Source organism: Cimex lectularius, unplaced genomic scaffold, assembly GCF_000648675.2.
Source record: "Cimex lectularius strain Harlan isolate CLEC.00 unplaced genomic scaffold, Clec_2.1 scaffold200, whole genome shotgun sequence".
Taxonomy (NCBI): domain Eukaryota; kingdom Metazoa; phylum Arthropoda; class Insecta; order Hemiptera; family Cimicidae; genus Cimex; species Cimex lectularius.
The window spans coordinates 946,506-963,992 of record NW_019392893.1 but is presented as its reverse complement, the minus strand read 5'-3'; the positions used below and the strand labels follow the sequence as shown (position 1 = coordinate 963,992).

Sequence of the window (17,487 nt, the reverse complement as noted above, 5' to 3'; positions counted from 1 at the left end):
AGCGGGGTATAAAGCAAATTTATAACATAAAGGCCCTATTTAGACTTGGAAAAATAAACACAGAAAAATTGCCTTAACATACTCTATGAAAATATAAATTGGGAGTGCACGTGAGAGGAAGGTTAAAGAAAGCGGAAACGAGGAAAAGCACGGAGCGGTTAGCGATCCGTTAAAATAAAAACCATTCTACTCATTATAGACTTCATAATTCTTATGAAATTTGTTTAAACTTTATTCGCACTTCGATGAGCTGATATTCATCCGAAATGCTTGAATAATTTCCAGGATGTATATTGTTTTAATTATTGTCATTTTTTTGGCCTTATAGCACGTTTTTATCTCATTCCAAGCATAAATGTAGATTTTAAGAAAAATATTTCGTATGGCAGTGATGTGTAAATGGATCAGTGTATTTGTTATGTTGTTGGGGTGTATTTTTATTATGGAAGTTTAGTAAGGTGTGTTGATCGACCTTCAGCTTGATTGGATGGACTAACCTCAACAATTCCATCCAATACAACTCTGTGCACAGGAGTAATTAAGAAAAATAAAAATATCGTTATAGGTCGCAGTGGTGGAAAGGATTTTTTAAATTTATTAATCAACCCCCACCATCTACCGAAAAACTAATTTGATCGTCTCCGATCATCCTGGTCTCCCAATCAAGCTGGTTTTGTCTTCCAGCCGCGTTTAGACATTTGGACTTGTTGAGTGGTTTGTGATTGTAGCTCGGTCCAATCACTGGTAGCGATAGCATATGTCTAATAACCTTATGAGATAGCTCCGCTTAAGACGGGGTAGGGTTCGATACTCAATTACTTTTTTTTACGTATTCTGTTGATTATATAGTTTTCCCTTTATTGCGGGGCGGATGGTTGCATGAAAAAAGGCCAGGGGTGAAGATGGGAATTGAACCTATGACCGCAGGTCTAATAGCCGAGCGCCAATCACTGTGACTACTCGGCTAACGCCCCCCAGTTGCTCATTAATTGTTTGTAATAATTAGGGGAAAAAGTGTGGTGGAATAAAAAGTATATTAAGCATTTAGGAAACAAAGAACTTGTTTTAACTTTACGAAAACAGAGTGATGATGGTATTGGTCTGCGAACCTGCAAAGCTCTTAAAGGGCCTAGAAGCGGGACAAGTAAAGGAAAGACCTAGTGGTATTGGTCTGCGAGTCGGTGAACTCGTGTTGAACCGGCACAGGGTCACGTAGGTCACGTACTGGGTCTATCTCCACTCGCGGGTTTGTTGAGTTATTCGGCATTACGCCTTCTTCAGTGAGGAACTTTCACCTTCCTTTCCTCACTGAGTTCCTCACTGACGATGGCACACTGCCGAAACGCGTTTCGTTAACAAAACCCGCGACCCAGTAAGTAACTCCGTGCTGTTTCAACTTTAACTAAAACATCTAATCATTTTACAATTCTATTAGAGGAATTAGAGGTTTTTATTACTATGTTGAGTTCTTACCGATCAGTTTTCCTCCTATAAAATACAAACGAGGTGAAATCCGGTAGTGCCTCCATTACAGCTCCGAATAAATTCCAAACGCGAGGGGGCCACTCAATATCGATATCTCCTGGCCTCGACCGTCCGCGACATATTTTTGTTATATTAGTATATAGGTATACCAATTATTTTCAAATGTTAGTAGTACTAATGTAATTAATCAATATGTGTAGGACGAGGAGGAGAACCGGGGTTTAAGATTGAAAGAGCTCCTGGAGGCAGAGACGGAGGCAGTGACCCGGAGGAGAGGTACGGCCGGTCCTTATCTAGACGAAAAGGCCTACATCGCCGGGGGTGCCCTCAGGAAGGGTGAAGATCCTTATCTAAGGAACAGGTTCAACCAGGAAGCGTCTGACCGCCTTCCGAGCAACAGGGATCTGCCGGACACCAGAGCTTCTATGTAAGTACATTTTGTCTAGAGATTTTTCCGACTTAAGGCGCGTCCAATGTGGAACGAATTACATTTCCAAGAATGTCAAATGATGATATTCATTATACATTTTTAGATTTAAACTAAATATTTTGTCAAAACATAATGCAAAATTCGGTCAGGGTGATTTTTTTTGTAGTCCACTCCGCTGGAAAAGAGCTGTTCGAGCTCTTCCGGTTTTCGAATCAAATGAGGAAATCCTTTCTTGACTGCGGTGCACAATGCTCCGCGGTGAGAGGCAGAATTTATTGTTTGCGGTAACTGAAGATCCGATACGCTTACGTGGAGGCGGACAATGGTTTGATAATACGGCACTTTTCTCCCTCGTCCCTTTTTTTTTCTTCTTCTTCCAAACTTAAAATTCCATTCCAAGCCACAAAAGAGCAACGACTCGCAAATCCTTTGCACCTGAGGTAGTCGAACCGTTCATTGTCTGACATCGTTCTGTGAAGGTTTTTTATCGATAAAAAACCTTTATCGACATATTTTATTGTATTCACTTTTTAAACATGGAATAAACGGTGTATTGAGTTTCACATTGTAATTTCCGATGTTTTAAGTAGGTTTATTGTTATCCAAATCTTCATATTTCATTATTGTGACTTTTCTTCTTGAAATCTGTGGACTTATTAGTTTGGTAGTTTTCGATCACACTCACCTACACTCCCTGCTTTGGTCTGTCAGAGGTGTTTAGGCATTATGACGTTCTTCGTGCTAAATCGCAAAATCGCGAAATCGCGAGACACGTCGCTCACCATTGTAAGGCCGGATTTACACGTTGCATGCTATTGGCATGACAGTTGAGGTACTTACTGGCATTGCCAGCACTGGCACTGTCAGGGACGAGCACTTTGTACACAGCTAGTAACTGACATGCAACTTGAGGTACTCTTTTAGTATTCGTTTACATTAGTAGTAGTCAAAACAGCCGACAGCTCTTTTTCACAAAAATGTTGTGTAAACGTACAAAAGTGTTTCAAAAACCTCTCCGTTCTGTTTCTAAACTCCTGTCGGTTAAACTATTTTAACAATACTTTGTTATTTAAATAGACGATTTGTTGTTAACGAGGCAATCATCGAACTTTAATAAGACTGGACCTAATCATTTACCCACTGCAGCCAGTTCAAAAAAGTGGTGGGAGAGTGCTAGTTAATCAGACATTTTTGTGTAGCACGCTGGCATTGCCAGTCACTGGCAACAAGGTGTTTATCCTTTGCCAGTTGCTACTTGCCACTGACTGGCAAGATCAACTGGCACGCTTACTGGCGTGTAAATCAGGCGTATGGTTAAAGGAATGTATTCAGACTGGTCAAGTCCTAAATTTGTTAGCCAAGCAGATGAAAATGGCAATATAAGCTTGACGATAGTTCTTGTACCGACTCCTCCTACCTTTAACCTCACAGGACCAGCATAGCCCACTCCAGAGTTTAAAAAAGCACGACATGGCTGGACTGTAGTTCTTATTAATTGCTGAGATGATGCTGCTCTTAGTTTGAAGCAAACCTTATATTTATCAATCTATCTATGACCGATATTATCACGCTAATTTGGGGAATCCAATACCTTTGACACAGCAAAACTATCAAAAGGTTTGGCCTGGGTGCGAAAGTTTTATATCGCCCACCTACAAGAAAAGTGACAGAAGTCGAAAAATTATAAAAATCGAATTATTTAGTGTTTTTTAAGTATTCGGTTGTGTGGTGCTGCAGGAAAAACGACAGAACTGTAGGTGGACTCTTAGCTGCTAGGCACTACGTCTTACACTTTTGAACTGTACTTTCACCATTCACGAAAAGTAGCAGATGTTAGTTCTGTGTCGAGCTTTAAAGCATCGGTGGGTATTTAAGAGAAAAAGTGGCACATTTCGAGTTATGTCAGTTTTTCTTGTTTTTTGTGGCATTTTATGCGTGCGGAGTCTCATTATCACATTGTGAAAAACAATTGCTAAATCAGTTGTACAAATATGTTTTTTATGATGTGAAATTAATATAGGCGCTGATGATGACCTTAAAAAGGTCGAAAGCTTGACAGTAACAACTGAATTTGCTTTTTTCTTCAAGACCATACCTTGATCTACAGTGTTCCTATATTATTTTAGTTTCGTTTCTTTTATTTCAATAACATTAAAGAAGAAAGCATATTTGGGTAAAAAATTATCTTAGTAAAACTGACTACGTGGGTATTTATGCTCGTTTGTTAGGTGTTGTCTCTCACATCACAAAAAATGAATGCTTTTATAGTCATTCATTGATCACCACTATAGTTAGAACAAACAAAGTTAAATAACTGAGAGGGAGTATATGCAAGAAAAGTGTCACAACAGAAAGGGGTAGCTTTTTAGTTAGGGGTAGTTCACTTGGGCTTTTAAAGTTTTGTGTTTTCGCTAAGTCTCGAGTAAAAGAAAGAATATTGATGGATCGTGACAGTTTTTATTGCCAACAACCGTAATGGTGCGTACTGGTGTTGTAGGTTTTAGAACAACACTTTCTTTATCATGCCAACGTTTTGATCTTTATTGAGATCATCTACAGGGCTCAAAATGTTTCTTTTCCGTGTGTCATTCTTGTGTGTCGTGTTGAGAGTGCCCACCAAACACTTTGAGCCCTGAAGATGATCTCAATAAAGATTGAAGCGTTGGCATGATAAAGAAAATGTTTTTCTAAAACCACGTCACACCAGACGGTATCTCATGATCTCCGAAAATCATTGACTAACGGTCTCTAAACACCACACACTTACGTTAATACGTAAGTCAAAAACGTAAACTTCAATTTTGCTGTGCTGTAAATTTTCTTTTGTTGAGTTGTCACATTTCTATGGTGTGCGATATTTTCTGCCCTAATAGTAAAATTTGTAATCAAATGATCATGAGGTATCAGTTGAAATTTACTATCATTAGGTACATTGGAGTTATGCAAACGTGCTCCTACTCGTAAGTCCTTCTTTGTCGATGAATGCTGACAGTTCCCTTGCGAAATTACCTTTCCGAACATGTCCAATGATCCTTAATAACGAAAATTTTAATTCGGCACTTTTTAAACAAGGGTTGGTACTACAGGGGTTTTATTTCAGGCAACAATTGTTATAGAATCTGATGCAGTACGCCACAACGCGCTGTAATTTCGCAAGTTTAGATTATCTAGTAATTACATTCTACTTTGGGATGTCATTTGAAGTTACATTTGCTCGCTGCCCTTGCAAAGAATCTTGCCTAAACAGGGTGTATAATCTGTGATTGAAATTTTTATTTATCATTTGTTTGTGTACAAACAATAAGTACAATAATACTAGTAAATATGAAAAGTACAAGATTGCTACCGTATTATTACTTATCTTAATAGTTATGAAGCCTCAGCAATAAGAGCTTGAGTAGAGAGTTGGAGTTGCGAAGTTTGTGCACTTTATTAGAGAGAGATATGTAACATACTCTATGAAAATAAGAAAATTGAATATACATATATTTAAATGTCATATTGAATGAAATACATATAGTCTAAAGAAGGTCACAAATAAATATGGAAGAAACGTTATAACTGTACATTACTTAAATAATTTATCAAAAAGCAACTGTCAGATATTAACAAATTAATTTATAACATTTAATACAAAGTTTTTTAAACTTATTGACATTAGAATTACTAGAAGAAAAATTACTTAAGTTAATTAGATGCGTAATAGCAAATTTTAAAGCTACAATATAAGAATGTCCCCATATTGTAATAGTGACTGACAAAGGACAAAATCGACTATTTTCAACAAATTTGATCCCAAAATATCTCCAAGTACTTTGAATCTATAAAACATCTTCTAATCCTTACAGTGAGTTTATCAACATGAATTTGAAATTTCATATTTCTGTCAAAATATACACCCAAATATTTACATTGATCAACAAAATTAATGGTATAGCAAGAACCATTACATTTATTACAAGATTGAACAGAAAATGTAATATCTTTAATTCTTGCTGAATGTTCTCTTTTACCATTAGAAAAGGATACTAGTGAACATTTGTGAGTATTGACTGATAAGAAGTTACAATCTAACCATTGTTTAATTAGAAAGAAATTTTTTGAAACAGTATTCATAAGATTATTCGAAAATCGTGAAACGCGGTCTGGTGTGATGTAGGTTTCAGAAAAACATTTTCTTTATCGTGCCAACGTTTCGATCTTTATTGAGATCATCTTCAGGGCCTGGGATTTACAAACATTGTTTAAATTTAACAAATATATGTAGGATGTGGAAAAAGTGAATTTATACAATGCAAAAAATATTTTTTTTTATATTCAATCAAAGTATTTCTACTCAATCAAAGTGTTTGTTTTCTGTGTAATTGTGCCATTCTTGCGTGTCGTGTTGAGAGTGCCAGTGAGATATTGCTGTTTTATGTTTATATATGTTGGATTTTGAAGGGGTAGAGAAGGAAGTCGGTGTAGAAAGATATTTTTGTATAAGGAGTCGGCTTCTTTGAGGTGAAAAGAGCCGACGAAGGGAAAAAACGTTGGTAATGGTTCGGCCAGATTATACTTTCAAGATTATATAGACGGTGATAAATAGGAAAAGGAAAGCTAAAGTCAAAACACTCAGATTGAAAAAGGAATACCGTAACATCAGCAAAACAGTAAGGGATTCCATCAGACTTCAGACTTTTATACACAGTATAAAAAGTGATGGGCCTAACACCGTACCCTGAGGGACTCCGCAATTAACATTTATAGATTTACTTCGTACGGTATTGATTTTAGCTACATGCGATCGATCACCATTGTAAGAAGAAAATGAAATGCAAGAATATTGTAAATATCGAGGACCGTTCCACCATGACATATTGTCTTTTAATAATCGCGGGGTAAATCCGTGATAGAAGGGTAAGGCGCTTCATTTGGTACACCGTCATTGTTTACACATTTCATTTTGGCGCAGGACGGAATGTAGAAATCCCTTATGTTACTTGAATAAAACTGCCTATTTGGTTTTGCGTTAAAAGATGTATTTGTAATTTGATAATAGGCATTTTAATTGATGGGATCAAGAGGCAGAGACGGGAGAAAGGAACGCCACACATTGGCTTCTAGGCTGAAGGAGCTGAATTACCCAAGGTACTGTAATTTAATGGAGTCCCGCAGCTATTTTGCGGTATGTACTCTGCCTGGAATTAATCCTGCTACATTAGATGACTTTTCACTAAAGTGGAGACTCAACAAACACCTCATTGGCCGAAGTGTTAAAAAGGAATGTTAAAGAATAATAAAAAAACCTCTTAAGGGAGCAAATGAGAGGCAAATATTTTTTACAGTAAGCTATTTTTCATTACTCCTTAATGATGGTTGATTGGCGACAATTTCATAACGCTCCGACGGAGGCCAACCTCAATTTCCCGTTTACCGGACTTGTGAGGCGGCCGGGAATCGACCTATCGTCCGTTTGTTATTCTACGACGAAATGTTTAGCGAAATTGTCCGAGGTGCGAACACTCGCGGCAGTTTAAGTTGGCACCATTAATACGGAAAAGTTTAGGAAAGCGGAGCCCAGCCCTTTACAATCCCTCATGAATATTCCGCACGTCGCCCCAAGAGATTTCTCGCCGGCGTAAAGCTAACTTGGAAAAGGGGGTGAAAATCGCGAGAAAATCACCCTTCATCGATATTTTTCGTCTTTGTGCGGATTGACTTTTTTTGACAGATACCTATAAATTTCGTTGTCTTTTTAGTCACTCGAAACCCTCTGTAAGACTCTACTTTTATGTTTCTACTTTTATGTTGCAACGTTCGCTCATGTTTATTTAAAACCATCATTATGCATTTTTAGAAGATTTTAGATTTTACCATGTTGTGATATAGTCGTTTTAGATTTTAGGTATGTTTGGATTGCTTTTTTTTTTTTTTGCTTGATTGCTTTAGGTTGAGATGTAAATGAGAATACACACAAATTAACGTCCGGTTTCCTGCTTTTATTTACTTCATAATCTGGTATGCTATCTATTCCACACCACACATCAAATTAACAATATTTAAACTTTAAATTGTGAGATTTCTTTTTGATGTGTGCGAGATAATGGACGTCTCTTCGACCGCCTCTGTTCATCCTGGTCTGGCTAATCTCGATGGTTTTGTCTGTAGTGTTTTAAACATGCTTCAGAACCTTTAACTCGGTTAGATCCTGCGTTTAGAATGCTAAATTAAGCAAACAAAATGTGCAATAACATAAGAATCCCGTTCGGATCAAAACTCTTTTTTTTTAATTATTGTATATTTTCAAAAATCAACCATCGAAAAATCATTATCCAAATTTAAAGATTAACACAATATTTCTTTTTATGTGAACACGGGGTTCCAAACTACCGTTGAGAAAGGAGGCCGATTTTACGTTTTTAATTGCAACTGATAAGAACCATTTGAATGTTTTAACCAAGCTCCTCCCAATTTTCTCTTAATGCTGTTGTCAATTTTTAACGGAATATTTAGTGGGGGACATACATGTGGTTGGTAGCGACAGAATCATGTTGCTAGCCTATGCAGATGGAATACCTGGGAACGTGGGTGTTTTACTTGCGTCACACCATGTCTCATAGCAGGGAATGATCAGGTAGATCCTTAGAATTGAACTAACTCAGATGGAATACCTGAATAAACGATTATGGTGTTCAGAAATGGGGGTAGACTTGCGAAAAGTGCGACGTAGTTTTAGGAAGGGATGGGGTAGAGGTGGCGAATGAGTAGGTACTTTGTACATATAATTCGCGATGTGGGTGCAACCTGAAAGAGTGAGCTACATATTCCCGCGCAATCCCTTTCTCAATCTTTTGCGTCCTAAAATTACTCCTGAAATACTCACCCCAACCCTTGTATACAGGGGGGGGGGGTTTCCCAGCAAATAATAGTGTAGCCGAGAGAGCGTGATGAACTCTCTAAAACACCACTGCATTCTTAATCTGGTGGATGAAATCGTCAGTGGAAGGACGGCGCAATCAGTCTGACATATTGGTCTGTAAAAGTTCCAAGCCTACGGCTTCCTATGGGGTCTAGATTAGTAGGGGGTTGATGATGATCTAGAGGGTGTTTGAGGAACCCGAACATCTGGGCTTCCCAAATCCTTAGAACTGGACTTTTAGGAATGGTTAGCATTCCACTGAACTCGATAGCCAGTCTTTGGCAAGCTTTTAGCTGGACGAGCCCTTGATGCGGGACCAAATCATAATCGGGAGAACGACGGACGGAACTCGTTTCAGACTTTGAGCTTCTTATCGTGTGGTGTTGGCCAGGGGCATTAATGCTTGACCCATTGGAAGTGGGGAAGAAACTCGCCTGGATCTTTAGGGATCCTCCTTGTTAACTTACGAGATGAGCCGTATTGCTAAAAGATAAATATTTGATAACGCCATGCGCCAGGTGTGGACGAAAAAGAACAAAATATGTAATGTGATGTGAATCCGAAAGGAACTAACTCTCAGTGAACAAACATGTAACGCTTGCGTGTATATAGATAGCTAGGGCCGGACTACTTTCCCGAATTTTTTCTATACTATACAAGTTCACATAAATAATCCTAATCTTATTCTTAACCGATAATAGAATCCGGATGAATCTTGCCAGGCAAACTGTAGGTAAAGAAATAATTTAATGAAATAAAAAGGAATAGCATGCAGTATATCTTGGGCTTGTCTTAGACCGGAACAACATTGGCAGTGTTGAATTGTGGAGGTTGTGGCTTGATGGTCCATTTGTGACAATATAGATAACTTTGTATAGATATGGCCAATTCCGACAGCTTCCCACTACATATAGAGTTGGGTACAAATACCCAAATTATTTAATAGATCATTCGTTATCCTTTGATAGCATGCAGTAGACAATTAAGTGTCTAGGAGAGCTGTTTAACTTTAATTACAAACACTTCAAATAGCAGGACATTAATTGTGAACTTGAAGGGGTATGGAGCGGGAAGATTTGTTCCCTTTCTTGGCGACCTGCCCGGCTTTGGTTGCTGTAAGGAAACAGAGAGTTTGCCTAGTAAGGTAGGAAGATGGCGGAACATTCGCCGAAAGCTTGGTGAAACCCAATAGCGATGTTCTTTATTCACTTGTAAAATGACCTCAAGAAGATCCAATACATTAGTTTAAACTACGGAGGTCGATCAATGTCAACTAGAATTCTTCTAGTAAGGTTTTGTTAGAGTATCTTAATAGCAAGGATTGGACTGTGTTGGTCAATTTATGTAAAGACGCATTGTTCGCTTAGAATTAAAATCAGACTTGGTAAGGGTGGAAGCTGCTTCTTTTTTGAGGATTCCCTTATATTCCTTGCTGTTCATCTAGTCTGGAACAACAATACTGTGGAAGTCACTTCGGAAGGGTCTTTCTACGTTAGATGAAAACTGCCCCACTTAAATATTTTGCTTGAGTTGTGATAAACCGTTGGCAGGATGGCTGAGTACACCGGCAATTCCAAGTTTTGTAATTTATAATAAATTATCGATAGCCTTCGAGAATCACCCACATATGGTGGTGGCAGTCCGGGGTAAGACCTCGGTGTTATGCGATATTGGGGTCCGGGTCATTGTGACACCCAACGCATGTAGTTCCTAGATCTTATTTACATACCATTCATTCAGTTATGGCGGTCGAGTACCATCACCTATTATGTAACTAATCTTATTGAAGGTCGATGTGGTCTTAATATTCCACCATTCTCTTACAATACAGATTCACGCCAATAAATACGTTAATACTTTACAATTAATTAAGGTTTTTAGTTGAGATGAAAAAAGTTAATGGTACGAGAGGGATTCGAACCCACGACCTTCGGCTAGATACGCCGCTGCTCTACCACCTGAGCTATCGTGACCTCGATCCACTCGNATAAGATAACAATTACTTTAGGTTTGTAGTTGAGATGAAAAAAAAGTTAATGGCACGAGAGGTATTCGAACCCACGACTTTCGGCTAGATACGCCGCTGCTCTACCACCTGAGCTATCGTGACCTCGATCCACTCGGACATCAACTCCCCATCTCAACCCCACCTTATGAGATTTCCCTCCTACACGCTCAGGTGGTAGAGCAGTGGCAATCTAGCCGAAGGTCGTGGGTTCGAATCCCTCTCGTGCCATTAACTTTTTTTCATCTCAACTAAAAACCTTAATTAATTGTAAAGTATTAATTGGTCAAGTGGACCACGAAATTAGTGAATTTAAATACTTAATTCTCAATACAAGTAGGTACATAAAACTATCCTCCAAAAACCGGAACAGTGACTCCAGATACGAACTAAAGCACGTTTCTCATATCGGGTGCATTACTACATGCTCACTATATAGAGACAAGGAGTTGCACCTTAGGTGGGGCACATCTAGCAACCTTTCTCGACACATACGCCGCCTTTGGCTCAAAATTAACAGTCCGTTTATTAATTTTGCATCACTTGTCTTTAATGGTGTATGGATCTTCTACGAGTCAGATCCTCCAAAGGCCACCTATCGCCACTGTTCTGCATAAGTGAAAGCTTCCGGATGACCACCTACGTTGCCACTTTCTTTTAATCATGCTTTTATTGAATTGTTAACGTTATAAGTTCGGAACGAGGTGGTTAAGTCCAGTGATTCGGTCGTCCCGACTTTAGCCGCCTCGTCCGCCTTTTCGTTACCCTCCAGACCTATTTGTCCGGGTACTCTGACAATAATCACCGCTTTTTTATGCTTCTTTTGCAAAAAATTGCACTGAAATTTCAGGTAATTTTTGAAGAATATGAATATTAATTTTATAATATTGTAAATACTGAGAAGAGAGATTTTAGTTTTTAAGTTTACGTGCTAGACTTGGCAGACACATGTTTTTAAACCATGAGGAATGTTTTTCTAGGTTAGCTATACATATTTCCAATTTGTAAACTTTGTATATAAGTATTAGAATAAAAACATAGCAGTAGTAATAAGACCAGAAGCTGATAATTTACTAAATCCATCTGTACATTCAGTTGTTTATTTTCATATGTCAAGAGTAATTTGTTGTTACTTTGCTGTGTTGAACGGTACAAAGTCATAATAAAGTTAAAAGAACAACATTCTATCAAAATCTGAATATTTATTCACATTTTCAAAGAAAAACAGAAAAATCTCTCTTGTTTGGCCCCGGAAATTTTTGAATACGAACCAATATTTGGTCTTTATTTTCATTGGCCGTGTATGAATAAGAGAGAGGCCGACTTCCTCGAAGGCATACTGTATATCACCACCTACCTTGTACACACAATATTTCTTTTTTGAAGAATGTTAGAACAGTTCGCCGCACATATTTTTTTAAACGTATTTGCTCCTCCGATCCCTGCCGCAATTGTATGCAATCCATATTTCTCCGTCCCTTTATTTTTCTAACACTTGCCACGTATTTTCTCATGAATAAAACATCGATATTTTCCTGTTTTGCGTCATTATATTCGTAACCGGCTAGAATATTGTTTTATCGTTTTAGAGGGCTTGACTATCACTTCTCAATGTTTCTGTGGTTGTTCCATTGCTTTTTTTTAATACATCAACATGTCTATTGGAATAGATCGCAGTGACTGCGGTAGTCCTGGGTTGTAATTAGACTACCGTAACTAAAAGGACTGATTTAAAAGCGGCAAGGAAGCGTGGAATAGCGGACCCCCAACATTTCACCACGTTTGGCAGTCCACTTAATCACAATGGACCATTTCATACGACGCGATATGATCACCTATTTGGGAAAATGGCCCTTAAATATTTTATCGACAGGGTGTTAATATTAATGTTTTATGGAATATATGTGAATTTTTTTAACAATTACAATTTATTCATTGTTTTCATAACTTTGGACTATTTAAATTTATATATTTTTTGTGCTTCATTATTCATCAGGAATTTTAGATCTAGTATAAAATTTGTCGTGATAGTTTATATTCTTCGCTACAGCGATTGTTTCGGCCGCCTCTCTTCCTAATTTGTTTTTCCCACAACGAAGAGATTTTGAAGTTATCGCTGTTAACAAAAAAAAACTTATTATTTCTTTATAAACTGCCACTCTAATAACATTACCAAAAGGAAGATGACATTTTTGATTTAGAAAATAGTGGCCGCCGTTTATCGACTATTACGATAGATAGGCTTGTCATCTACGACAATTTCATTGCCTATCCGGTTGGGTAATATTATTGAAAGTTGTCTGACAAGACGTCACCCTGCCACAGTATCGATTTCCTGAGTGGGATCTAATCTCATTTGTACACCTTAACCATTGAACAATGCGGGCACTGTACCAAACGAAGGTCAACAGACGATGAATTGGAAGTTGTCTCCTTGAAGAAAAGGGGTAATCGAATGTGCTGAGATTTTCGTTTTACTTATCGAAAGGTTTTTCAGCCCTTTTGTTCTTTTCTTTTAAACGTAAGACGAAACTCGACTTTCTTTAAGTCGTCCAATGGGAATGTTGGAATATCCCTAAATAAGGATCCGACTTGATAACTCAAATCTAATTGACAGATCGTCACAATGATGTATTTGTAAATTAAATAAAGTTTACTTTAAAGTAACCACTTAGCACCGGCACCCTGGGTGTTGATAAGACCACTGCTGTTGTGAACCCCCGTCAAAAAAGCACTTTGGGGTTGAATCTGAGCCCCTACCCTCCCGAGGTATGCCCATTCTCGCTGAATCTGGTAGAAGGATTTTGTAACATTTAATGGGAATTTGGTTAATATAAACGTCGAACTACGAAAATTCATTTCATCAACTCGCAAATCATACAATAGAATATGCCAATAAGTACAAATTGTACCTGGATTTTTTTAAATCATAAATGTCACAGCTGATAGCACCAGCTCACCGGAATCATTTCATTCGACCAAAATTCAAACGTTCAGCTTGCTGCGTTTTAAGACCTCGTCTCTTCTCTCCAAGACTTTTTCACTTTCCCTAACTTGTGTAAGTGGCAATTCACAGTTAACTGTGACTAACGTAGCTCATTAGATAGTTGACTTGTGCTTTTTGCAAGATAGGCCTCGTTAAGGACCGCAGTTTATTAATTGATCGCACTGAACTCTGTTCTCTGGCCTGTCCCAACTTTCGAACTTTTCAAGCTTTTTTTAATATACCGAAAAATAGTGAATGATGATCAGGATAAATAAACCTATATCTTTATGTTTTATACAATAGTTCACCGACTTAGTGAAAGTCAATATTACAACGAGTCTAACAAAGATTTTACTTTATTCAAGGAACGAACAGTTCTAGCATGGTTGAAAGTGAAGATTGCGAAGTGATCGAAGACGACCTCGTTGAGTAACATTTAAACGAAAGGAAAACCGTAAACTTCTGCTATTACGTTTTTTCCCTTCAAATCGATTTAATTCCAGAAATGTTTCTGCCAAATATTGAAATCTTGCCGGTGTGTTTGCCTCGCATTGCGATCCTCTTCGCCAAAGGGTCCTAGATTGAAACGAGATTAAAGTGAAAGGCCTCAATTTGTATTAAATTATTTATGGAATAACTCCCGTCGGGATCGGAGACATTCTGAACAGCGGAAAATTATTTCAAAGGCTAAAAAACGTGACATGTGCTCGGGTTAATGTTAATATATTTCTGCTAACGCTTCCCATCAATCGTTAAAATATCGAATATTTTCTATCAACAACGTTACTAGAAAAATACATTTATTTTTATAAACATTGACGAAGTGCATTTATTAAAGTCAAACGTGCTCATGTATGAATAAAGCTTTAGTAATTAAATTTATCACGTTTAATTTTCTTGATTTTATTACTCAAGCCAAGTTAAATCAAACAAACACAAGAAAAGAGACTTTTTTTCACTTTTTGTAAATGATGGTACTACTCACAAATTTGTTCTTTATGACTGTTTTGTAAACAACAAATCATTCACAAAAAATGAATCTATTTCCTCCATCCCACCTTCATCATATCTACAAGAAGATAGTTTTAAATAAATAAATAAATACTTGCGATTAACTTATTAATTCTACTTTTTAAGTTTTAAGCCATAATACATCATTTATTTTCGATCAAAACTACTTTTGAGCAAAGTTTATTTTCTTAACTTTTCTCTTCTAAAAGAGATTAGACCTTTTGTTAAAGTTTTAAGACTTTCTCCATTTATTATTTACAAAGTTGTACATGGTATTGTTCTTTAAGTTACCAAAAAGTCAATCATGACATAACGAAATAAGCTGGTTACTCAACAGTCAAGAATCCTCTCTAATCCCGTCTAAACGTCCAACGAGCCGATGTTATTTATTGATCAATACCTAAGAAGGAAAAAGTGAAAAATTGGAAATACTTACAATCTCGCTATATATGTATGTTTATAAATTAATCAGAATAATTATTTTTTAGCTTCTAATGTTAAAATTAGTTCGTACTTTCTATTAATTAATCTTTTTATTTAAGGTTTTGATTGTAATGAAAAAGTTAGTGCCTTGAGCGGGATTCGATCCGAAGGCCGAATCCCAAGCCGAAGGTCGTGGGTTCGAATCCCGCTCGTGACACTAACTTTTTCATTTCAACCGAAACCTTACATGAAAAGATTAATTAATTGAAAGAAGTAATTTGGTCAATAGACCACTAAATATAATGGATTTAATTTGTACTGTATAAATTTAAATGGAGAAATTCATCAAGTCTTCTACATACATGTTTTTCTTTCTGTCTTTGACTTCATATTAACCTAGAAACCACCAGACAATTTATGAAAATGGTGGGATCTGTAAGAAAATATTCCTTTCTTCTTGGGCGTTCTCTTCTGTTACACAAAGGAAGAAATAATTTATATTACATCTAGTTACCAGATCGAGATGCTCAAATGGCTGCAGTTCAATACAAAGTACGCAAGAAAGACAGGAAAGAGAAGGAATACACGCGGAGGACCGGCGATGACCTCAGCTGTTTTTCGGCCCATAAACCTTCCACTTTATATATATATATATATACATATACATATATATATACATCTAGTTATTTTAAATAAAACAAAGACCGGTTTAATGTCAAAATTTGAACAATAAACAGTCTCAATTTGCAAGGGAAAATTAAATTGATATTTCAGAAACATTTATCTATAAATAATGAGATACGTGGTTGAGATATATGGGGTGATGGGCTTTGGTAGTTCGATCGTCCGTATAATTTCGCTCCTTTTGGTCTTTCAGACGGCATCTTCACTCATGAGTCTGATTTCAGATTTGTCAGACGTGTCCCTTAAACGTTTATTACTGACTTGGACCATTGAATAGAAGCGGAAAAAGCTCTGCGAGTGAAATAGAGTACCGCGCCCTTTGAGAGCTTCTGTACTTATAGCATACATACCGGTAAGTCCTAGTTCATCGAGAACCTTGGGCCGGTTTCAGTGGGTGAATTGCTTCTAATGTTACATTGCACATCCCAAAACACTTCTTATTGCGGTGCCACAGTTTTTTTAGTAGGTGTTTGGTGTCTCTTCTCCTTTTTTCCAGAATCTGTACGTGTTGGGTTATACCAATCTTCTTCAGTTAGTCATTAAATCTGCAGAGTCTTGTTAAGAATACCATCAGGAGTGTAAGTTTTCCTTGCTTCCTTTGATGAATTCTGTTGTTTCTGTCCTTCCAAAATTCGCTAGAAGTTTCCTCGATTGTTTGTGTCAAATGAGTGAATAACACTGTTTCCTCATTTTAATTTTGTCCTTTTGTCTAAGGTACTCATTGATAATGTGAATCCCAGGGTTTAGGGATTGTCAGAGGTATAGCAGCCCCTTTCCTTGCAAGAGTGTCCGTCGTTGCCCTCTATTCCCACGTGTCCTGGAACCTAGCAGAGGCTGACTTTGTTTTGCATACCTAATTTGTTTAGTTTAGTTTTGCAATTGAGCGCCATCTTTGAGCTAACGATGTTTCAACTTAGTGCTTTGATGGCTGCTTGGCTATCTGAAATTCTTGTTTCGTACCATTTGCTCAATTTGAGTTGAGTTCTCAATTGTATGAACTTCATCCTGAAAAATACAGGTGAAATAGTTTGTAGTAGTTGTAATATTTGCGAGTGTAAAGTTTGAAATTAAAATATATTATTGGCTATAAAGAAAATTTAAAATACAATAGTATAATCGATAAAGCAACTTGCGCTAAATGCACATATTAAGTTTAGTCTTATTTTTCACTACTTTGCTTCTTTGAAAATCATCGGTGTAAATCGATTTGGCTTTTGGAAAAATTATTTATGGTGACGAGATGACCGTGTCAAGCTTTACTTGTTTCCTTGATTAAACGACAGTTGGAAAATCTGTAATGTATTTTCATTTAGACGAATTAAATTTGAAAGGGCTCAGCTTTCCGGCCCTTCAGTATTTTACGGAGGAAAACTTTTACATCGGCGTCATTAGAAGAGAGGGGTACTCATAAAAAAAGGATCCGATATGCAAATCGTCCGTTATTAAATCCATCGTAACCGGACGGAATAAATATCTTACAATGGAATCGAAATAAAGAGAACGGCCGAGGGCTGGGATGGGCTGGAGGGATTCGGAACGCACACGCGCACGTTTCCAGGGCA

At 37.3% G+C, this 17,487-nt stretch overlaps 1 protein-coding gene across 1 annotated transcript in view; it reads left to right on the top strand.

The window, feature by feature from the left end:
- Positions 1 to 17,487, top strand: part of LOC106667690 (polypeptide N-acetylgalactosaminyltransferase 2) — an 89,712-nt gene that overhangs the window by 31,702 nt on the left and 40,523 nt on the right. The window contains exon 2 of the mRNA XM_014395791.2: positions 1,686 to 1,912. Within this exon, the coding sequence (XP_014251277.1) occupies positions 1,686 to 1,912 (227 nt within the window). The remainder of the gene's footprint in view (positions 1 to 1,685; positions 1,913 to 17,487) is intronic.